At 52.4% G+C, this 23,703-nt stretch overlaps 3 protein-coding genes across 3 annotated transcripts; 2 read left to right on the top strand and 1 right to left on the bottom strand.

Moving 5' to 3' along the window:
* Window positions 1–1,537: 1,537 nt before the first annotated feature.
* CTRU02_207625 (uncharacterized protein) lies at window positions 1,538–1,675 on the top strand (the record flags this gene model as incomplete). The annotated part of the gene is made up of 1 exon (XM_036727513.1): window positions 1,538–1,675. The coding sequence occupies one exon, from the start codon at window positions 1,538–1,540 to the stop codon at window positions 1,673–1,675; it is 138 nt and encodes a 45-aa protein (XP_036580879.1).
* Window positions 1,676–3,112: 1,437 nt separating this feature from the next.
* Window positions 3,113–3,394, bottom strand: CTRU02_207624 (uncharacterized protein; the record flags this gene model as incomplete). Its single annotated transcript, XM_036727514.1, has 1 exon — window positions 3,113–3,394. The coding sequence occupies one exon, from the start codon at window positions 3,392–3,394 to the stop codon at window positions 3,113–3,115; it is 282 nt and encodes a 93-aa protein (XP_036580880.1).
* Window positions 3,395–20,265: 16,871 nt separating this feature from the next.
* On the top strand, window positions 20,266–21,692 carry CTRU02_207623 (uncharacterized protein; the record flags this gene model as incomplete). Its single annotated transcript, XM_036727516.1, has 2 exons — window positions 20,266–20,934; window positions 20,994–21,692. 2 exons carry the CDS (start codon window positions 20,266–20,268, stop codon window positions 21,690–21,692), a joined length of 1,368 nt encoding a protein of 455 aa, XP_036580882.1.
* Between the last annotated feature and the right edge of the window lie 2,011 nt (window positions 21,693–23,703).

The following is a 23,703-nucleotide window of genomic DNA, read 5'->3' as shown; positions in this document are numbered from 1 at the left end:
AAGAAACGGAGACGTACGAGCCGGGAAGACGGGCACCAGACGATTTGGCCGGGGCCTACGGGGAGCCGGACCTGGGAAGACAGCTGCCGTGGACAGGTTTGATTGTAAAAACAAGCGGATCGACGCCGATCCTGCTGCAGGCCGCATCGGTCCGCAGCTTGTGACTGCAGCACCATGCGGGCGGTGACGGGCCCAAGCGGCCGTGTTGGAGTAGGACGAATATCGTTGCGACGTCTGACTGGTCCGAGCTGCTCCCTTGGTGCGACGTACGATGCAGGTGGCCTGAACGAGAATGAATTCGAAAAGCAAGCCGGTATGAAGGCCGAGTCGGGTGGAAGCTACGTGGACGGTGGATGATGCACGATGCCCGATTGTCTGGGGGCTGGGGCACGAAGTGTGATCAACTTACTGTACATCTGTTCTATACATGATGCATCATCATCATCACATCAATGGACGGCTATGACAGAGGACCGTTTTCCCCCCCTCCCCTTTCGCGACCTGCATCTGCCGCAAGGTATCGGAAGCCGGAGATTTGAGCCGGAGGAGACGGATGAGATGCCTTTCGGCGATGAGCGATGCGCGCGGACAAGCGGGGAGAAGGAAGAACTTGTCGGACGGGGGTGTGGGTGGGTGAGGAGAAGAAAATAACCCCTCAGCTCCCCCCATCTCTTCTTAGTCAATTGCGGTATGTAGGCAAGTGTCCTGTAGGGGCGGCCAAGTGACGGCCACATCATCAGGTCTAGTTTTCTGCGCTTTCTTTTTGCCGTTTCGGTCTTTTGTTTAGATGTTTCGCCCATGATCTTTAGCTAGGGATTTGGAACCCTAGGTCCCTATATCTGGCGACCGTGACACAAGACGTCGGTTCATACCTGCCGCTTCCTCTGGATGAGGGGAGGGGGTTTCTTTTCGTTCCGCTGTTGCGAGACTTGCAACGGCATTTCTGTCAGATTTGACAGGTCATCTTTGTTTGTTTGCCAACCAACAACAGACTTTGGCGTCGCACGACAAACATTACTTTCTAGGCCCATAATTGGTACCATGTAAAGCCGAGCTCAAAATCGGTGTAAAAAGAAGGGAGAAAAGGAACTTTGACGAGACCTCGCCTACGAGCGAAGAAAGAAAGACATTGGCTCGTAGTCCTAAATTAAATGGACAAGATAAGGAAGGAAGTGGAGGGAAAGTAAGGAGGAATTAACGCCGGTACGAATGAAGACCGAGCCGCCCGAGAGTCCACGGTGTTGAAAGGCTCACTAGTAAGTCGGATTTTCTGCTCACCGCTGCTTTGCCGCTGTAATGCGTCTGCTGCCCTCCCCCATCCCATGTCTGACTGGTGTGTCTGGACCAGCCATCGTTGCTTTCGTTGATTGCTTGTCCCCATAACTCACCCACCATCTTGTGTACCCAGCGCGCTCAGTCAGCACGCTTATATTTCTTAACAGTCAGTGAAGTTTGTCCGCAGTAGCGTGCGTCTTTGGGTTGCTGCCATACTCTCAGACTCGATGGTTAATCGTTCTTAGCTTAGATTCACCCCTCCATGAATTTGCATGTCGCTTCGAGTACCCTCTCCTCCCTTCAAGCCAGGCTGAAACGAAGAGGCGATACGGCATGCCGCCAGTCTGGGAACGGCCTTGTTCATACCTGGGGAAAAGCATGGCGACGCCTGTTGAACTAACATATTGGCAGCTCACCAAAGTGCCGCGTCAGGCCGGCCCTGCTGCGCTAGTGTGCTGCACAGTCCTCTCTGCACATTGGATGATAGCATGCGTCCAGGGCCTACAGACTTTAGTCATGTAGCACCCGTCCCCCAATCGCGGTTGGATCTTGACAGCAAGTTGCTGGCCTGGCCTTAGCGAACCGTCTGCGGTACGTGGCGTGGCTGGTGGGAGTTTATGCGCAACGGGAAGTCTGTTGAGCAACCGTCAATCGTCCATCCGGCATGGGTCCTAGCCTAGTTGGTAAGCGGCCTTGTATTCGGCTGTTCTGGGCTGCCCCATATCGCTCTTGTTCTGGCAGCGGGTGTCTCTCCACTGTTCGTACACCCGTCCAGTCCTGCATGCCGCCGAGGTCCCGTGGAAGACGACTGCTGTGATCACCGTCTCGACACACAGGTGCACAAGGCGGTGGCCATGCACCTGCACCCGCATCTGGTGCGTGGACAGCGCTCCAGTTGTTACCCAATGCCCTGGTTGCCAGAACGGTCGTGTCTGTTGGCTATGAAACCAACGGAAACTTCACGTTAAGTAAGATTAAAAAAAAAAAAAAAAGAAGAAGAAAAAAAGACGAAAAAAAGAGAAGGAGGGGAGGAAAAAAAGAAAGGGGGGTGGTGTGCATATGTGATCTATTGGAAGGTTTCGATGGTGAGTTGGGTGTATGCCATTAGAGCCATCCCAGTACCGCATGGGAAGCCTGTGTTGCTGTTTGTCTCTAGGATGTAGACAATTGCAAATGATTGTCTCCTTGTATCGCCCTCTCTGGTACACATCTGTTGGAATCGTTCGGGCTGCCCAAACATAATTTCCGTCCATTCACTTGAGTCAATAGAGCAAGCCCTCTGCCTATCTAGCAACTCACAAAGCCTGACAGGCCTTGCCAGGCACGAGCGGCTGGCAAGCCGTAGCTCTCGTCAACGCATGTGCGGAAACCGTCCGCTGCACTGTACTTCAAAGTCACTCGTTCTCCTGCCTTCGTAGCCTGCCAGAGCCCAAAAGTAGAAGATGCCACTGCTGCCGATTCACTCAGCGCCATCAAACGCAAGCCTGGCGCGGGTTTATTATTATTATTATTTTTGTCAGTCGAGGTGACAAGGGTGTAATTCGGCCTGCGGCATGCGCTTCCAGCAGCAAGGCCGTATCCTTACAGCGGCTGGTATGTCGTTGTTGTTGTTGTCGTGTTTAGACTGCCTGGTCTGGTTGCGCCGCATGGTTGGATTGACCCATTTCGAGGGTGTGTATGTATGTGAAAACATGGCCATCTTCCTTGCATGTACACCTCGGCACAAACAGACGGTAGTACAGCTCTGATAAATTTGCTGACCATGCTCGTCTGACCAGGACCAGAGACCCGAATACATGGGTGCCGAGGAGAGAATGGGTGGTCATCTGTGACCACATTAGTCCCCATTCTTAGACGCCCACCATCGTATTAAGATGCACCCAATCCGACTCAACCCGAGCTGGCAAAGACAGGTTCGGGCAAGGACCAGGTTGTCAGGTGGCAATGAGACTAGGATGGGTGTTCTCTGGCAAGAGGTCCGTGATCCAAAATGGTGGTCTTGATCAGGCCAAGCGGGCTTTGCCTCCTTTTTCCATGGCCCGCCGTGGAGTTTAGGAACAAGGAATCGAAGGTAAAATTGGGGAACTGGGCGGGAGTGACGGGCCAAAGGCGGCTGCATGCATGTGCCTGCGGTCACGTGATGTTCACTAAGTCAATGTTCCCCCAACGATCCAATCACCTTGGGCCAAACCACAAAGTAAGGCCACGACTGCCCCCGTCAATACATAGTAGCCCCGAGAAAAGGATCCTTTTTCGCTATCTATCTTGTCTCCATCGTCCAAAATAGTGCCAGACTCTATGTGCCACGCTTCTGGGCTTTAGTTTGGAGCTGGAGACAGATTGCTTTTCGAAACGCCCTTCATGTTCCCCCAATCAGATTCTGGACGGCCCCTGTCGGCTTGCTGTTACATAGTCACTGTCGACCTGGCTGACCCAACAATGAGTGTCGCGGAGCTTCTCGCAGTGATAACCAGCGAACGACAAGCGCCCCTCATCAACTCTAACCAATCCTTGCGTGGAACCCGTCAGAGAACGCAGCCATCACCCCCCTGTGTAGACACATTTTCAATCTGCCAAGTCACAATGACCACATCCAGCAAGCCCAGGTCAGCAGGCGGTATGGGTGCAGCTGACTTGCATAGAAGGCAATAGCAGCTGACGGATCACTTAGGTCACTGCTATAGCGACAGTTCTAAAACCCTTGGCCCACATCAACCTTACCAGCCTGGCAGAAAAACTGCTGGCAGCGGCCGTGGCTGGCCTGTTCCATCTCAACATAGCGTCTGATCAACGCTGAACGTCATGAAGCCCCATCGCCGCACTGTTGTCAGTTATGCGAGTAGTCCGCTCTATTTTAACCTGGGTGACTGTTCCCTCTGTCGTGGTCGGATGAAACGGCTTTGCAAGGGCCGGCCCGTTCGTGCACAACGGTATCTGCCGTTTGTTCCACTTCGTGTCCTTTCAACTTCCCATCGTCAGGCAATATTCTATTGCTGGAGCATATTCAACTTAGTGCTTTGTGTGGAGCTTCGACTAAAAATGTCGACTCCGATAATGATTTTCCTTTCTCTTCTTTCTCTTTGCCTGTTATGTCATGATTATGCACCTCGCCATATTTGCTCATCTGCTGATTGCGGTTGGCAATGCATCCAAACATTTGCCATGGCTTCCGCGGTCGCTGCGTGATTTCCGCTCTAGGCTAATGGAGTGCAGCTTCCCACAGTGTATCGTAGTGTCTTAATGTCCATTGCCGTGGACTTACTCTTAAGCGTTTGCATCCTCATCTCAAGCTATACTGTGCAGTGCTCTTTGAACATTATAATACCGCATGGCTGTCTAAGCTTTCTACTACAGAGTTAATAGGTTGTGCATCGCCTTTCAACTGGTTAATTCGACATTGCATTGGTCATTGTCCCGTCAATACCCAAGGCCACAGTCATCACTGCCGATCGCGGGAGTTTATCGCGAAGCCGATGCATTTGCATTGGGATGCAATTTGAAACACGGCACGGCATGAGCAATATGAAGTCGAACGTCGTCAATCAAGACATCACTCCGTAGCCAGTCCAGAAGGCGAGCGCCGCCTTCCAACCTTGATATTCCTATAAACCCCTCAAGAGAGGCCATGGTTCTGATAGCGCTTGGTTGCACAGGTTGCGGCCCAGAACAGTGGCGGAACCCATTCATAGCCACCATGCGTTCCTCATTTTCTCCAGTAAGATGCCATACACCGGTTAAAAATCGCATGCCTAGGAACTAGAAATTGAGCGTTGCGTCTGCATACCATAAGTGCCTGCAATTGGAGATGTGTGTCTGTAGGTATAAAATGCCGTAAAGTCATCGATGGACTGACCGGCCACTCATGGGGTTGGGCGATTCAACAGTGCTTCAGAGTTTATATTCTACTCTTTGATCTGAATAACGCCTAACACTGTAACGCCACCGAGAGAGTGTTCGATCATCGTTGTCGGAAATAAGTGGCATGAACCAATTTCGAAAACCGTTTTTGCGGCAAATTTTACCAGAAAAAGTCGATCGTTAGATCCAGCTGTGTGCAGGGCAGCCAAAGCTGAGTCCAAGTGAATCTGAAGCCGTCAAGGATGGTGGCCTGAGGCTATCGAGCACGACAACAAGTTTATAGTAGATGCATGAAGGCTTGCATGCATTCGAGGCGCCAAACTTTCAAACTTTTTTTGTTGTGTCCTTTCCTTGTATTCCTCGGGAACGAGAAGCAAGGACGACCTGATAATGAACAAGCTAGTGTGCCAATTGTTATAATCTTGTCACTCAATCACTCAAAATGGCCTGTTGGATACGTGTAGCTGCAAGCTCAGAACAGCTATCATACGATGAGGTTTCAGTTGTCATAACCATTGCTTGAACTCTTCAGTTGCCAATGAAGCGACATAGAAAGGGTGTGATCCTGTATCGTTCGTACTGAACCGCTTGATTGAATGGTGCTTGGTGGTTGATCGTGTGGAGATGTCCGCAAACTCATAATTGCTTTTCGAACTCCACAAGCTGGCCTGCATCTCGATGATCAAGTCTTTCCACAAATTATTTTCAGCCTTGTAGGCTGCATTGGGCGCTCTCAAAACGGAATGCGCCAAAAAATGTCCATGTATAGGCTTCTGTAATTTCATTGTTGTTTCGAAGCCTACCTAGCAAAGGGCTGTCAGTCGTCACGTGGTAACTTATTACTTTAAATAATCGATGCCCATCTACTACTGGCATCATTGCTTCAAAGAGTAGATAGGGAAACTAGAGGTAGTAACGCAACAGACTGAAGAAGAGCTTGAGCACGAGTGAGAAAATGAGAAAGAAGGGAGGGGAGGAAGCTTTGTTTGTTTAAAGTGTCTCGTTATTATTTGCTGAGCTAATGCAAAGCCAAGGCGTAGTTGGCTCGAATCCTGTTTGTCCACGATTATGTGTAAGGGAGGAAGGGCGGGTGCAAAGAAAGGGTTGAGATTAATCTGGTTGGATCGGATGATGTCTTGGGTGCGGAGGAGCTTGTTCTAAATTGAACCCTGATAGTTGAGTTAGACGAACGGACTGGCCAGGTTTCGTGGTTGTCCTTGCCGTCATAATAGCAAGTGATGCTGTAGCATGTTGTTTGGAAAGATGAAGAGAGGCTGGTCCATTTTCATGGTGCGCAGTTCACGTCGGTAAGATGGATTGATTACACGACCTAATGTCCGTTTTGGGAACTCTGCACGTCGCCTCATATCCTTGTATTATGCAGCCCCTACCTTTCTCCTTGGTAGGCTTGAACTACAAAGACTCATCAGTGGGTATTGAGGGTTCTTGCTCGTGTTTACCATGCTCTGAATGCAGGTGATAATGAGAGGGTCGATGTTTTTGGAAAATGCAAAATAATGGATCCCTGCCTGCGAGCTACTCGCTGTATCGAGCGGTCAAGTTGAATGCTGTGTCATTTATTGGAATTCTTGTCCTGGTACCACCATAGCAAATGGTATGACGCTGCAGCTGACAGCGAAACCGGTTAGTTTGTGCATGCAGGTTTGGGAAAGGCGGTCGCGTTGCACCGTCATGGACCTTTTGATGCCCTGGCCCAATAGTGGTGCGCAGGAATGGAGGCGTTGATCCCGCGGTGAGGTAGATTGTTATAGGGCCATTCGCGTTGACGAGGGAGATGGATATGCGGGATATGTACGACGAAACGGCAGAAACGGGAGTATCCTTTAGGGAGCGGGCGGCGCGGCGTTGCATGGTCGGCAGGCCCCGGTCCTTGCGCAAGCCCCCTTGTCCCTTTGCCTTAGCATGTGGTCAGGGGTAGGGGTGGATAGGAAGGGGGTGAACACCCATGTCACCTGCTCATCGTTGGGATTCCCTGTTACAACACCGTCGCAACCATCTCTTAAGCTGTCTGCTGGTTACGAAATGATTCGAAACCGGAGAGCTCAAGGCGGCATAGTTAAGATCCTCTAACAACGCGGTTTACCAGCGCCACTTGGGCTGATCCAAGATGTGTGTGTGTGTGTGTGTGTGTGTGTGTGTGTCCAGAGCGGCGTGAAGTGATGCGAGACAAAGGGGGGCGGGGCTGTCTCTGCCTGACCCATGTGCTCGGTACGGGTACCCTCGAGGTACTGGGTACAACGCGACGTACGGACAACCTGGCAAACACCCAAGAAAATCCATGAGCCCGGTGGAACTGAGGGGATAGCCCCTCCCGCCAGAATGGACCGCTAAGGACGGAAAAAGAAAATCTGACAGGCGATTGGGTCTGCGTTAGTCGACCCATGGCCCGACGGTGCTGTCAGCACAAGCCTCTAGGTCCAGGGGCGGCGGCCACCTGGCTGCCAATGGGTGTGAGCGACCATTGTGTGGATTGTTGCTGGCTGGATACTGGGGCGTCCGTCGGACAAGTTTATCAGTCAAGTGATCACTGACAGGTGTGGGTGGATAGAGGGAACAAAGGCCTTCTTCACCACCACCCACAACCAGTCTAATTGATGGGTGCATTGCTCCTCGGAGTGTTAGGTGACAACCGTGTCGCATGTCCCATCTTGTCGGAATGCCATCACCGTTTTCCGCTGGCCGCATTCGCAAGATTGGGGCTGTATTCACAAACATTACTTGATGAGACGCAGCTTAGGTAAGAACCTCGCATTGTCTATAGGTAATAACAGCGACACGAGCGGATGTTTTGTTTCGCGCTCTGGCTAATGCACATTTAAGGAACTGGTTTGCGTGATTGATCGCCGCAGATCTGCTGGTAGGCTGGCAGATGGGAGCTGGTCTAGTGCTGGTCGGGCGTTGTTTGAATGTTCACATAGTATCTGGATGCGTGCAGATGGGACGAATGGACGGTTAATTGAGCGGAATGGCGGGCTACTACTGTATCGCTTGCTGGTTCGCACTGCGACGGGCGGGTCTACGAGCCGGTAGTTAGTAGATGGCTAGTCGGCGTTCCATCAGCTCGGTTCAAGCGTGACAGAGGATGACGACGAAGGCGACGGGTTCGAAGAGATGTGCCACTAGCACAGAGAGCTGGGCATACATGACGCTTGTCGGGGGGAGGGGCGTGCTTGTACTGGTTGAAAGTTTGGGGCTGGTTGGAGCCGGGCAGGTTACGTCCAATGCGGCTGGTCTGCCCATGGTTGAGGTGATGGATCATAGATGGCCGAGCAAAATCGAGAAGAAAAAAAAAAAACGTGCGTCGATTTGCTCCCGCGTTCAGCGGAGCCAACCCAAGTCGATGCCCTTGTCGTGGTGTGCTGTTGGATGTCGGCTTCGCCCTTAGATAACTCATCACAGCCGAGCTCCAGGTGGTCGATTGACAAGTAGCCAATCATGGGTGGTACTGGGCTGCCTCGGTCGGCCCAGATTTGGGGCATCAGGGCCGCGTGGGAGTTTGCATTTTGGGAGGGGCAGAGGGGCGGAGTGACGGACGGAGAAGTGAGGGGTGGTTGAAGACACGTCGTATTTGCGACAGTGGAGGGAAGGGAACTCGGTAAAGGGCTAAAGTTGCAGAGCGGAGCAAGGCGGAGAAGAATTGAGTGAAGGGTGAGGGGAGAAAGAGAGAAAGAGAGAAAGAGAGAGGGAGAGCGAAAGACAGAGGAACCTATTCCAGGATCCAGCCTGGCTGACCAAGACAAAAATTCGAGCGAGAATGGATATCCTTGGTGGATGGAACGCCCCCTCAAAACTTGTAGTCTACACCGTCACTGGAGGCGGGGATGGAAATGAGCAAAAGACGGTGTCGGGGCGGGAGGCAAGTGAGCGAGATGGAATCTACCGTGCCTACCTCGTGGTGCAGGGAGAGACTGGCCATCTTGGGCAGGTATCGAAGTAGGGACCTCCCTTCCCGTCCCACGAGGCAAGCGCAGTCGGGTCTGGGATACCGATCATCCCGTCACCTTCCATCCAACAGTTGGAAAGTACGGATACGGCCCAGAGAGTGCTTTCCCACCCCCCCTTCCCCCAAAAAGAGGCGACCTAAGCTCATGGAAGATCACCGAAAAACAAGTAAAGGTCTTACCTTTGCAGGCGTGGAAGGCAAGGCAGGCATAATCAAGCACCAGCCAATCTGCCGTAACTTCTTCAGCCGTTTTGTCTCTCTCTATTAGACACCAACTATTAGCAGTATCTCAAGCACGACGAGTGCCTTGGGACTCGCCTGTAACCAGAATTCAGCCCATACCTGAGTTCTGGCTCCACACCCCAATTCCCGTCGCAACAGCTTCCAAACCCTCTACATACCTTGGTACGATCTCTTTTCGGCTCGGACAGGACCCGACGGGCGCCCCTTGCGACGCTACTATGTGCGTTGCTCAACGGGAGCACATATAATGAAACCAAGCCGGCCCATCCTATGACATCGCCGTTTGACGGCCGCATGGCGATTGAAGAACGCCCCGCACTGACTCTACTCCCCACCGCCCACAGTTGGAAATATCGCTGCGCAACAGGCTTGCCCTTGGGATGACCGTCGCAAAGGCAAAAAATCCTTCGACACACCTGGGCTGGTTGGCCATCGACAGGGCGCATGGCTACGGCACATGGCGCTGCTCTGGGAACTCCCGCCCGTCCCATCTACCCAACTTGCGCTGGTCAACCCCGCGGGCGTATCATGCAGCAGGTCACACTTTCCAGCGTCGCATGGATTCATTTGTATGGACAACAAGCAAGGTTTTTCAGGCGACATATATTCCACGTTGCAGGCCGCACCAAACCTGGCGCGGCACCAGGGTGTTGCCTGTGGCGCGCAGCGGATGTGATGGGATGGGACACATCGAGGCCCAGCCAGCCCAACATGACATCCCACCACTAGAATAAGGAGGCACAGGATCTCCCACTTGCGGAATGTCGAGCCACCGCTGCATCGCCCAGAACCCAAGGGTCGCGAGCCACAACCAACCAGCGATGCCATATCGAAATGTCTCAGCCCCTTGGTGGAATTTGCCGTGGCTTGCCTGTAATATGGAATGAGAGAAGTGGGAAACGGTGGAACGAGAAGAAGAAAAGCTTCGATTGGGGGCCACACCAGACTCGTCGAGTTCTACAAGATTCAATCCGACCCTGCTCCGATTCAGCACAACAACCTTCGCGGGACGACGTTACTCGTGGATCACCCGGGCTTTGCAGCCATATGTGTGTGTGTGTGTGTGTGTGTGTGCGTGTACGTGTGTGTGTATGGGGACGGGATATGGTCTACCTCGAGACACATGGGAATACTCGGTGGTGAGCCGCGGGCGGGAGGGAATCTGCAAGTCGACACGCGCCAGGGCCACACCGTACCTTGCTGCCCTGGCCTGCCCATGCTCATGTTTAGCCTGTTTCCTAGCTGGTAACGCTTGTCATTGGCTTATGTTCCGTACCATCCAACGCCAAAAGTAGTCTCGGGCGAGCACGAGGTCCAGCTCGGCTGAGCTCTTCAAGGAAAAGGAATAGACTGTGTCCAGGACCACGACAGCCAGCAACCGTCAGTTCAAGCATGAGTGCGCGCAGCCACCACATTCATGGTGTGATGCACGCCTGTGTTTTCGCTCACGATTACGGAGACCAAGTCCTAAGGCGAAAACTCGGTTCGAACCAACCTCCCCATCATCCTTCCTCCATCACGATGGAACGTGCGGAGAGCGTGGGCGTCCTTGTACTGGTACCCAGATTGTGGCCACAGACGAGGGTTTTTACGTAGACGGAATCGGGCATTTCATAGCTGTGGGTGGACACTTGCCCATGGCCATGTCGAGGCCTTGCAGTCTCCACGGTAGCAGACAACGAATTCACCCGCGCATCTCATCCCCCTTTCTCTGAGACAATGGAGTTTGTTCTATACCAAAAGAAACGGCTTGCAGGTCTTGATGTTGGTTTGCGCAACGCGTATTCTTGTGACTCTTTTCAGGATGCTTCCTCAAAAGGTAGTCGGCGCTATGTTGCACTGCATCGCCACATATCTGTGGGTCATTTGAGGCCTTAAAAATGGCACAGTTCATTGAATGTTTCGTTCTCGTGTTACCATTTTCCTTCCCTTTTTTATTATTTTTATTTTTTAATCACCAAATCTTACCACTTCTATCAACTATCCGGTTAGTTCTCAGACATTGGGGTTATTCCGCGCCAGCCGGTTCCACCCACTATATCCCTACCCCACAACGCTTCGGTTCACCTTGTCAATGCCAGATTGCCGCTGGTTCCTGTCCCAGTCTTAGGTCACCCCAGGCCTAAGTAGCGGCCACCACTGTGCGGGCGAGCCAGCCAGGGCAGGAACAGCAGGGGCAGGGAAGGGCTGATAGAAAACAAGGCTCCATCCGCACGCGGCCGAAAAGCGACATGGGGCCAGGCACGAGGGTAGGACTAAGGAGAGGGTACCCGAGTCACATTACAGCTTTATGAAAGGGAGATCCCAGACGTTGACCAGGCTTTGCTGGTGGATGTCCGTCTTGACTGACCCATCATACCTTTGACATCGTGTCCGCCGGAAACATGCAGGGCAGCGGGCCAGAGGGAGAGGCGAATAAGAGAAACAGCGTAGCAGCCGGACCCCAAAGGCTAAGCTCTGGCCAGGACCAACAGAAGCGGCAACGACAATCCTCATCATGACTCTGTCATATTCTTGACAGCTGGGAAAGAGGATGTGCTTACATCAAAACCCTTGCTCGCCGACCGCTTCAACTGTTACAGCCGTCCAGCGACTTCCCGTCAGCGGATGTTCGGCCAACGACGCACGCGTCTCACAAAAGCCACTCGACTTGACTCGCCTGCCCAGGACTGGATTATTGTCAGCGGCCTAATCTATTCTTTGGCATCATCTCCCCATAACCGATTCGACGAACTGGGAAACCCAGAGACAGAGGATACGCTGCCGAATGGGACTAGGAGAGGAGAACCCTCGCCAAAGCAAGACATCATCCTCGAATTTACTATTATCTCCATCCACCCCAACTCTCACCCTTGTTTTAGCTTCCAGCCCGCTTACGTCCCCTGTCACCTATTCGCTTCAAGATAGTTAAGGAGGGGAATGAGCCAGGCAACATTTCATCACAATATGCACAATAAAACATAGCTCGTCATACGCCGTTCACCACACGGGGTATATGGAGGCTAGCTGAAGCCATCATTGATGGTCTTGATGTCTATTAAACCAGCTCAATCCGACACTTCCTACCTGTTTCTAATGCATCCAATTTCCATGTAGCGGTCCATACCGCAATCGTATCGTCAAACGAACTTTCCCCCGCAAGTGCTCAGATGGTATCGGCTACCAGAAATCGTAACACGGGATGATTGCCATGCCCGTCGGGTTGGACTCGATCGAGCGGTTGATCACAACAGTTCACGTCTCACCTTCGACTGTTGAAAGCGGACCATCGAGCGACCGTGGAGCGCCGGGGAAATTGGATTAAGCCACGCGCAGTCAGCAGGACGGCGTAGTAGTAAGCAGATGTGGAGAATCAACAATGGGTTTGCCCTTCGTGCAAGGGTAAGAAAAAGCAGTAGCGTTTTGGAATCAACCCGTCAAAGGGTATTCCCAGTGCCTCCTGGTCTCGAGACCCCAGATCTTTTGACTCCCGCATTCACTGAATGAGAGACGTCGTCTGGAGTTTCTGAAACCCGATCATCGCAGATTTGCCGTCCGGGATGGTGTGGAGCTTTGGACAGGCCAGACCAGAACCAGATCAGACATAATAAAGATTTGGGGTTGAAATCGTTTGGGTTATGAAGGTCTGGAATCACCAAAGGTCTGGTGCTCTTCCACGGCGGGCGTCTGAGACGCACACCATCTTACACATAAATTTCTCAGCATATTCAGCTCGTTTGAGTGGACTGGGCACGCTCGGATCGAGACCCGGGTGATCCATTCTTTTTGTTGCCCACCAACAAGCGAGAGGCGGCGAGGCGCAGGGAGAAGACATCACAGGACCACGGAGCTCTGTGACGCAACTCGAAATCGAGCAGGGGGCTGCTGGTGAACGGGATACGTAGGCTGGGAGGCTTGGTACGTACCGACGGTAATGGGAGACACATCAATGGAGCAAGGAACTAAGTAAGTATAGTTAGACGGTACTTCGGGCAAACTGCACATCTACATCCACATGTACACAAGTACCCTCACCGCCCGCCTGCTCCATCTTGAGACGGATCCCTACTGTCAAATCCCGTCACGCCAGCTGGGTGACCAGCAAACAGGTTGGCGCATAGAACGGCTTTTCAGTATAGCAGGACGCTATTTGCGTTCATGTTCTCCAGCATCCTTATTGTTCTTGGCCCTTTCCGACGGTTATCTACAGATCCAAATTGTTTTTATTGCGAGCCTAGACGAACCGTTCAACGGGGGCACAAAAAAGAAAAAAATGACAAAAGAGACAAATACGGAGAACACCGACCGAGTCTGTTATTACGGCGGGCTCGGTTTGAGTGTGTCTGCTGGGTGCTTCCCTCTTCGTGTTGGGTCATTCTGCTTTCATCTCCGCACCACCAACAGACATTCTTTGCTTCCAAGGCGGAGCCTCGGATTGGGGGCAACGGAATCCCAGCCATGACGATTAAAATAAAATAAAAATAAAATTGTCTTCCGTTGAGTGCTCAGCGGCAAGATCCGCGACAAAGAATGAGAATGACAAAGGGCCGGTTGCCTGCGGCGGATACGGCAGACAGGGTTTGCGCACCCCGTGTGTGTCCAGCAGGCTTCCCGTTAGAGATGGGCAGCTGTTCTGCTTGTTGGCCAAACCAATCCGACCTGACTTGACTAGGCTTTACCTGGTCGCCTCTGGCTCGGGCCGACCTGAGCGGCTTTGCGACCGGACCACCTTCGCTTCCAGGGTAGAAGATAAGGCCAGGATACCGGACCAGTACTACTCTGTAGTGGGTAGGTGCGGTCGCTCAATTGATCCGGAGCTGTTTGGTCACATCAGCATGCAATTGGCTACCTAGCATCTTCATCCTCCTCTTGTATGGGCGTTAACACTCGAAGTTTTTATCCCTTCTTTTCGAAACCGACCAAAGTACTTTGGGCTGAAAGCACATATTGTGGGCGTACGGATCTCGAGGACCATGGAGGCTAGGCCTGAGTGAGAGGTGTGTCCCGTTGTGAGACACGGGTACAGAGCACACCCCCGTCAAGATAAGGTACAGCAATCACAAGAAAGAAAGAAAGGAAGAAAGGAAGATTAACATCGGGGCATGGCGGCGGGAAGACGCCAAGAACGATTCGTTGCTCCCTGCAGGATGCTGGACAATTACAGGAAGCGTAGTTGTGCCGCGTTACGGCGCCTCGACGGCCAATAGGCCTCTGAACATCGGAGCCTATGAAGCGAGGTGGGAAAGACAAGGAAGGCTAGAAAGTTAAATGGCAAATCACAGAAGGCAGGACTTTTCTTCCAGTCTGACCGCCAACTGGCCCCTGGTCATGTTGAGCGAGGTAGTCAAATACACCCGCAAGTCCCTCAGAAATCATAATCAATGAAGCTGGATCAGAGCGGCAGAAATGGCACCAGCGCCTAGTAACAGCAACAATGACGGTGACATTCACAGCCACATGCCGAAGATACATTTCCGCAATGCAAAAGCAGGGTACGTCAGGCCAGGCTAGGTCGGGCCATGCAAAGATGATGCCTCAAACTGGACAAATTACCAAGTTCCAGCACACACCGTTTGCCCTGCCTGCGGCCAGATCTGCGACCGCCGCCCGGGCTGGTGGGTTAGACAACGGGATTAGGCGCGACCAGTCTAGCCAAGACGCACGTTTTCCTTGTTCGGCAACACGCTCCACAGCTTCCACCACATTTATTGCATTCGCACCACGCACCTCGCCCACAGACGACACCGGCCAGGGCCGTACCTAAGGCACCTAGCCTTGCCAGGGGGCCCGACGGGGGCATGGCCGAACCGGTCAGACGGCTGGGGTCCTGTAAACAGTTGGCCGAAGCGAGTAATCTAGGCACCGCAGGCCATGAGAAAGTAAATGCAGTCAGGAATCTGCACTCACACAATCAGTGCGGCCATGTTGCTGCTCGTCAAGAGTCATCTTGTGTTGCCCACATGCGTTACTGACGGCTTAAACTAGCCCAACAGGCGGGATCGATCGATAAACTGCTGCAATACAAAGCGTGGCCTTGAGGCTGGGTCACTTCCGCGTCTCCTCAAACTCGTGCCGCCATATGCAAATTGGCTCAGCATCCCACGCCGCATAAGATCTTCTATGTCTTCGATATTCGTGTCCAATATCCGCCATGCGCACCAACAAGAAATCATTTGGGATAAAATTATCTGTGAGTGCTTGCAGGACACACAATAGCGACCGAGACAAATGACGTTGGTCTTAAATAAGATAGGCTAGCAGCGATATCAACGCTCTTCCATTTGACAGTCCGTCTTTGGCATCGCCTCGCTCTTGATCTTGCCTTACCCGCTGCCCTTTCCGAAACCTTCTTTCCCGTTGCCTGTTCTTTGATGTGAATTTTTCTTTTTTTCCTCTTTTCTTTTGTCTCTTTGACCAGGTTTTGAAGGGTTGAGCGTGCTTCGTTCCTCTGATAACCCCCCCCCCCCCTCCTTAAAGCCCTTCCGACGACTGACAGCGGGCCGCGCTCAAGTCACGCAAGACGCTTTGAGAAGACACCCACGTCACTTCAGACAGATTGAATCATCATTGAGCCGCCAACCACTGACACGGACCCAAAAGGGACCAGCGCACCTCCATCTCACTTGTCTGTCGACGGGACACCCCGTATTGGCTTGGCTTGTTGGTCACACATCGGATAGCCCCAAAGTTCATTCGAAACCCGGTCCAGTAAGCCAGTCTACAAGTCACATCAGGTACATGCTGCTTTTCTTTGTTGTCTGCTCCTTTATACATTGTCGTTGCCACTTTAAGTCCCCTCTTTGTCTCAAGGTCGCCCCAATCCAACGACCCGCGCGCCGGGACCATGTCATGACGGGGGCAGGTATGGATGGAGGGCCGTCCATCGCTTGTGGGCTTGACGCTTTGGCACGTGAGAGAGTTGGCAGCAACGAAGGCAAGAATCAGCGCAAAGAAAAAAGAAAAAGAAAAAAGAAGAGCATGGGACACCAGCAGCAACACCAACTGCCGTACCAATAAGTAGTAGCCAGTGCTTGGCATGTTAAAGAGCGGCAGACAACAAGTTTTGCTTTTATTTGCGGAATTGAAGCTATAAAGTATTGGAAGAAGGGTTGTTAAGGAAAATAAAAATAAAATAAAATAAAGAGAAAGGGAGCAAAGCGGACCATGCTAACGATTTGGGATAGAACAGGTGGGAAAGGAGGAGTAAATGGAACCAACACTTGCCTTACTTCTACCCCAAAGTACCAACAACAGGCTCCATTAGGCTCTTCCCACTTTCTTTGTACTGGGTTTCCACTCGGGTGCATATCGAGCGATGCCTTTGCGGATGTCAGCGAATGGCTTGCGATTGAGAACTTGAATCTATTCCCAACCGCCTCCTCGTGTTCCTGCCTACTTGTGGCAATGTATCAATTTCTCTTCCTTTGTTTCCCGCCCCATCCCCATGCCCCCCTGTAATGTGTCCTCCACAAGGGCCTAGACGTTTGTACTACCTTTTTGTCTAGAAGATTACTTGAGCCCACGTCTCTCCGTATTCTCATTTGAAAGCGGTTCGATTGATAGAATTTATAGAATGCGTGCCACTGGATTTGCATCATGACCAACGTACCAATGGCGTTGAGCAAGGGAGACCTACACCGTCAATGGGTAAGGAAGGGTCTTTCATTATGGCCTTTACGCCTCGTTGTTTGCCCCCAGGGTAATGCCGACGTGAAGCCTAATGCGATGCTGGCTCTTTACAGTTTTTGTAACATCTGGGCGATGTGTGACTCTATTGTGTGTGTGTATGTATGTGGGTGGATGTGGGTGTGGTTATTTAAATCAATTCCTTGGGACATATGTAGTTGGTTCCCTTGCTGGCTGGGTTTCCTTGTTGTCTGGCTGCAACACAGTGGCTCAGCCAAACCAGTGTGTAAAAGTTGAACCGTCTGCAAGCTAATCGACAAATGGCGTCGACTATGGCGCTGTCCGATGAAGAGCGGGTACCTGATGCCAGGCCGTTTTCCATCCTGTCAAGTCAGTTGTTCTAGTATGGGGGAAGGGGAGAGGGATAGTGTCTTTTTTTGAGCGGGTATCTCATCTCTGAGTGGCCCCCTGCTCGTCCGTGCTAACGAAAGGTCCCAAAAACCGGCGATTTCCCAGCTGGCGGCGGCGCCAGTTGTTGGAACACACGCTACACTACGGTCGGGGTTGTCGCTAGACTGGGGGGCTGCGTATCTTGGTACCCGGACCTGGGTGTTAGGGGTGGCAGAAGAGAGAAAACCAAGGAGGGGGGAGGCCTAACCTAAGGAGAAGGGAGGGGGATACTCCCGCCTTCAAAAAACTCACCCATTGGGCGGCGCGACATCATCCGCCCGCTCTGCCATTCCCGCTGTCTCCACCTCGCACCATCCACACTTGGTTGGGGAGGGTGTAAGTTTGGGACGGGCCTGCGGGAGGGGTGCAGTTGGTAAACTCCCATCTCCATCTGGCACAGCGTGCAGGTGCGGGTGCAGGGTTAGGAGCAGGAAGAGCAGCAGGAGGAGGGAAGAAGGAGGAGGAGCAGTAGCTGCAGCTGCAGCAACAGCACCCAGCAGGAACAGGAGTAAAGGCAGTAGCAGCAACAGTGTAGGTGTATGGTTGCCAGAGAATGAGCAGAACAGGTACTTGGTACGACGACCAAAATCCAGGTACCTCGGACTGCAGGTGTACCTTCCCTGCCTTTAGACCCTCCCCTACCTACCTTTTACCCTTCAGAGGAAGACAGGGTACCTTCCTACCTTTCCTTGCCCATCGTCACCTTGCACCCCATCTGCACCCATCTCCTTCCTTACCTTAGCAACCTTACCCTGCCATTCCCATGGCACCCGAGGCCTGGCACCCTGTCTACCCTTCCTGCCTGCCTACCTTTACTCTACCTGACCTCACCTACTTTTTCTTTTCCTCCTTCTGACATGCACTACCCTGATCCTTCTGCCCCTGCCCGGGCAGCAGCCTACTTTCATCTTTCTTACTTGCCTTACCATCCTGACTCTCTTCCCTCCTCCACCACTTGCACACTTCGGCCTCGACTTGCCCATATTCTCTCAGACACACATCTGCTTGATTGTGATGACTGCCCTTCATCTATACGACGGGCCTAGCTAGTCATCCAGCCACGTTCGCGTCACTCACTCCTCGATTCATTTCAGACTACAGCCTGTTTCTCCACTCTATCTATTTAGCTGTCTATCCTGTTGGCCACTTAGACACGGAGAATATTTGTCCAAGCAAAATCAAACCATAGTACAGCCAGCTACTCAGCGACGCGACACTCGAATTTGAATCTTGACGAGTTTCGTCTAAGGAAGGTAAGTAAAATACCTTCTTTCTTCTTGGGCCCATCTTCATTCGTCCTATCTACTTCCTTCCATCTTTCCTGACCCTCACCATCTATCTGTGCCTTACCTAAGGCAAAAAAAAAAAAAAAAAACATGACAGCATGGATGCCCACAGACGGGAAGTGCCTTGAAGAAAGAAAGTACGTTGGCTGACGACGGACGACGGTAGGGGCGGACGGTACCTTCCACACCTCCCCGCGCATCTGGGCCCTTGGGCGTGCTTCAACCAAGAGTCCTCGCTACTTTTTGACGCAGTGCCCTAGGTCGCAAGCCACGCCGTGCATGCCTGCTTGCTGCGCTGCGCTGCTCTGGCCTAGCCTGCCGCCTGCCTGCCTACTGTCCCATCCTTTGCCCCCCTCCCCTCCCCCATCCGCACCGCACCGCACCGCATCCTTACCACTTACCCACCTCCCTGGGCCGGGGCCACACACCACGCACGTCTTTCCCCTGCTCCTACTAGTCTCCGCCCTGTCCTGGGTACCGCACCTGGTCCCAGTGCCGTACCTTCCTAGTACCGCACCGTACCGCACCGCACCGCACTTTTCAAGTACAAGTCTACTTTAGTGCTGCTGCTTTTCCTTTTCTTACATCTTCCCATCTTTGGCGCAATCCTCCTCCAGTATCATTCTCTCCTTCCACTCCACCACCACCGATACCTGACCTGGGGCCTGGCGTGGCACCTACCGACCTTTAACATTACATTACCCGCCTTGCCTGCCTCTTACCTCTCCTGCCTTTACCTTTTTACCTTGTCCTTACCTACCTGACCTTTACTTTACCTGCCGACCGACCAACATCCTCCTTCCCACCGAGCACAGTAGCGATCACCACCATTTTTCTTCTGTCGAGAGGAAGGGCAAATCTCAAACCAAATACCTTCCTCGCCATCCATCTCGCTCTCCCCCCTCTCTCTCTCTTACATACACACACACACACACACACACACATCAGCTACGGACAATCTCACGCCCCCTTCCCACCCCCTTGGATCTGAGGCCAGCCGTCACCGACTTACCTCACCTTCATTCCTCGACAACTAAAAGAGCACGACTCCTAGTCGGGGGCGCCTTTTCGTCATCCGTCATCGCCTGCAAAGTCGACCCATTCTCGATTCTGCTCTCTTAAGATTAATCATTCCAGTTGTCCGGTCCTCTAAGCTGCACCACTTCGCCGCACTGCATTGCGCGCCGCGTCGCTCCGCTTTATTTTTATTTCTTTTGACATCTTGCGCTCGCGCTGTCTGCCGTCTTACACGGCCTGCATCTTCTGACTTCCAACTCTCACCGCGACAGGCTGTATGCGGGCACATCACAAAATCATCGCCTGACTGACTGACGCGCAAGACCTCCGCTACAGCCGCTTGGTCATGATTCTTGCCCTTTCTACGCTTAGCCGTGTATTTCTGATCCTTGGTCTTGACGGATAGCCTATGCGCCTGTCATTGTCAGAGTGAGCTGTCTGGTCGCAACAACTTTTCCGTCAACCCTTCCGAACTAGTTTCCTTTTATTCTGCTACTCTAGCATCGCAAGGCGTCCAGAGTGCACGTTTCATTCGCGGCATCCGGTTGGATCTACCGCAACCAGAGTATGGCAGAGGAGCAAGGACGAGGGCCGCCTTCCATACACAGAGAAGACCCATCAGTTCATCAGCGAGAAGAAGAAGCTCGTCACCGGCTCCCTCCAGTGGGAGCCCCCGAAGACCCCAGATACCCCGACGACAGACACCAGAGACCAAACATGGCCGCACCTGTTACCCTCCCATCTATCCAAGACCCTCACGGCGCATATGGGCAGCCTGCCTATCCGAGGCCGTACCCGCCGCATCCTGATCCGAGAGGTGATCCACGCGCCGACCCGCGTGCCAGCAGTTACAATGCCTCGCCTAATTCCGTGAACGGCTACCCTCCACCGCAACCGGGCGCTCATCCGCCCCAACTGCCGCCTCTGCAACCCCCAGGAGACCCAAGATCTCCTACTTACCCTCCCCCGCCTGATGCGAGGGACGACTATTACAGGAGAAGCCAGCCGCCTCCGCCGCAGTACGGCGACCCTTACTACCAAGAATATCACAGTCGCCAAGGACCCCCACCTCCGGGTCGTTATCCTGAGTATCCTCAGCAAGGTCCGGGTGCTCCGAGGTATGACTATCCCCCTGGCGCGCCGAGGTACGATTACGGTCAAGGAGCACCTCCTTTGCAGCAAGCGGCACCAAGACAGCGGACTTCCATCGCTTGCAGGTACTGCCGTAAGAGAAAAGTAGGTGACTAATCCGTCAAGGTGGTTTGGTTCTGTGTTGGCTAACTATGGACGTGAAGATTCGATGCAGCGGCTACCAAAGTGCACCTGGTGGCAAATGTGTGAACTGCAGCAGGATGAACCAGGAATGTATATTCCAACCTGTGTCCTCGTCCAGCTCGACAGCTTTTGTGCCGGTGTCTGCTGTCCCCGGTGGCGTTCCGCCCGGCACACCGCTCTATGGGGCCTACGGTCAACCTTTGCCTCCGGGCTCGTTGCCTCCGCCACCTTCGCAGGGCTACCCGCCCCAGCCTGGCAATGGGTACTACCAACAGCCTCTCCCTTCACCAACAGGTGGCTACTCGCCATACGATGCGCAGCGTACCGGGAGGCGGCGTCCACGAGATGATGAGGGCGACGAGCTTCGACCTCCGCCACCTGACCCTAGCTCCGCAGACGATCCCCGCCGGCGATCTCCGGCCTCGAGCTCTAACCACAGCAGTCCGGGCTACATGAACTATCAGCCCGCTGGACCTGGCGCTTTCGATCCAAGAGCACCTCCCGCCAGGCACAGTCCCGGGCAACCATCCTCGATACCTCCTCCAGTGACTGGGGACGAGCGCGCTGCTGCCGCAACCCAGCGCCAGAGCAATTCGTCGACTCCCGCTGCTTCCTCGAGCTCGGTGATGAGTCTGAATAACTTGGTGGACACGACACCCAATGACATTGATAGGAACATGCTGGGCAGGTTGAATCGGGGACCGGCCCCCAGGAAGTAAATAAGTTGAAAAAATCACTGGGAAGAAAAGATTGGGTGCTGTGCTCAAAAACGCTATCCGCCGCAAAAAGTCCCACTAATTTGTCCGGCGCAAAACGACGACTCTGCTGGCCAGGTACTCTCATTTCCTTTGGAGTCTCGAGAATGACGCCCAAGGGGCAAACCCCACTCTTGCTTCGTACATGGCGAGCGCGGCTGGATCGTGACCAGCGGCGACACCGAATTGTATATGGTATAATTCAGGTTGCACACAGATCATGGGGAACGCGTTTCGTTTTGTTGAGCGTGGGCTCGGAGCAAATAGGGGTTTTTCTCTTTTTTTCGGATCAAAAGCACATAGCGAGGACGGGTTTCCTGGCGACAGTTGCCGGCATTAGCCAAAGGGTCAGCATCGTCTTGGTTTCTTTCTGGTGTTTGCTGGGTGGGGGTTGTTGGGAGGTATTTTTGCTTGCTCAAGCATAGCACAAGGCTTTTTACCCCTTTAGCACTTGTGGTCGTTTTCATCGTTTTTCTTTCGTACACAGTCATTTCTCGAAGGAAAGGAAGGGTTAAGATTGGTCTGCCTCACGGTACACGTCTGTTGTTGATTTTGATACTCTTCTATTTTATCCCTCTCATCGTTATTGCACCATGACGGAGTCCCAACCTGCGTTTTCCTATTGTGTTACTTTTTCCGAAGCAGTATTACCCAAAACCTCGAATTTATTACGATGCGAAATCGCGCAAGCGATAAGGCTGGGCGGTAAAGATATCTCTTGCGTTTATTTATTTAGTTTATGTTTTTTTTTCGAACCTTTCTTCCCTCTTCTCCGCAGAAGTTTTCGAATGGCACCGCAAGGGCTACAAAATCCGTTTTTCTTCTTCCTTTTTTTTTGTTTTTTTTTTTCCTTTTTAGGTTATCCGCTCTGCTCGTCATGTTTCTCTCAGGTCCTGCCCCGTCTACGTCTAGCATGCACTCATCGGATATAATGACAGTACGGATAGGGTGAAGAAGAAGTAATGAGATGAAATCGCTGTATCATTTGTTCACAAAAGATGACAAAACGAGTCATCGCCGTGGTTATTGCCGTCACGTCCCCTGTTCAAAGTATGCCTCTCACTGATGGACCTCGCCTGTCAATTCGAATGGCTCCGCTTGCTACGCGTCCTTAGATACGCTGAGGAACAATGATGACTATGTGTGGAGGCTAAAATGTCGGCACTGGAGCTCAAGCCCAATCTCAAGGCCAAGTCAGGTATCGATGGCAGTTCCCTAAACTAACAAACTAACCAAAGGTTGGGGGCCGGTCCGATGCTGCCATGTTCCGGGAACTGCCTGCTCCCAGCCCAGTCGCCGCGCCGTTGGTCGTGCCGTCTTAGCGGGTAAGCAAGCAAGAACGTATATTCTCCTCTTTTTTTCAACCCCCTTCAACCCTCCCACCCTCCTCAATGAGTGCATGCAGTATGAGTGTGTGTGTGTGCCGCGCTGCGTTTTTTTGTCCCAAAACCCCCTCCCTTGTTCCATTAACCCCCTTCGGTCAACGGCCGGCGGCGAGATTGCTTTGTATGGCATGGTAAGACAAAGGTGACAAGCCAGTTTGTTTCTCAAGGGTAGGCGTGGAACAGATGGATTAATTTAATAAAAGTAAGAGATCTGAATGTGAAAGGGAAAAGTACAACCAAAAAAAAAGATAAAAAAAAAAAAGGCCAAGGCGGATCGGGTCTGCAAACAGGAACACACGCACACACACGCACACACACACAAAACGCATACACTCACGTACAAATGCACACACAAAGATGAATGGGGGGTCAAACTACCCAGAACAAGGCCAGCTACAAAAAGGGAATAAAGAACTAATACCAGGCAAGGCGGGCATTGATTAAAAAAAAAAAAAAAACCGGTAAAATAACGACATCAGAAAGTCTGCTAGATCTGCGCGATTCAAATTTTACTGGCCCACATAATTTTACTGTCGATGTGTTCCCACAGTCTCTATATGTGTAGGTAGGTATTCTGTTCTTGGTGTGTG

This window comes from Colletotrichum truncatum (genome assembly GCF_014235925.2).
Source record: "Colletotrichum truncatum strain CMES1059 chromosome Unknown Contig_0004, whole genome shotgun sequence".
Classification (NCBI taxonomy): domain Eukaryota; kingdom Fungi; phylum Ascomycota; class Sordariomycetes; order Glomerellales; family Glomerellaceae; genus Colletotrichum; species Colletotrichum truncatum.
This window is presented reverse-complemented; position numbering and strand designations above follow the sequence as displayed.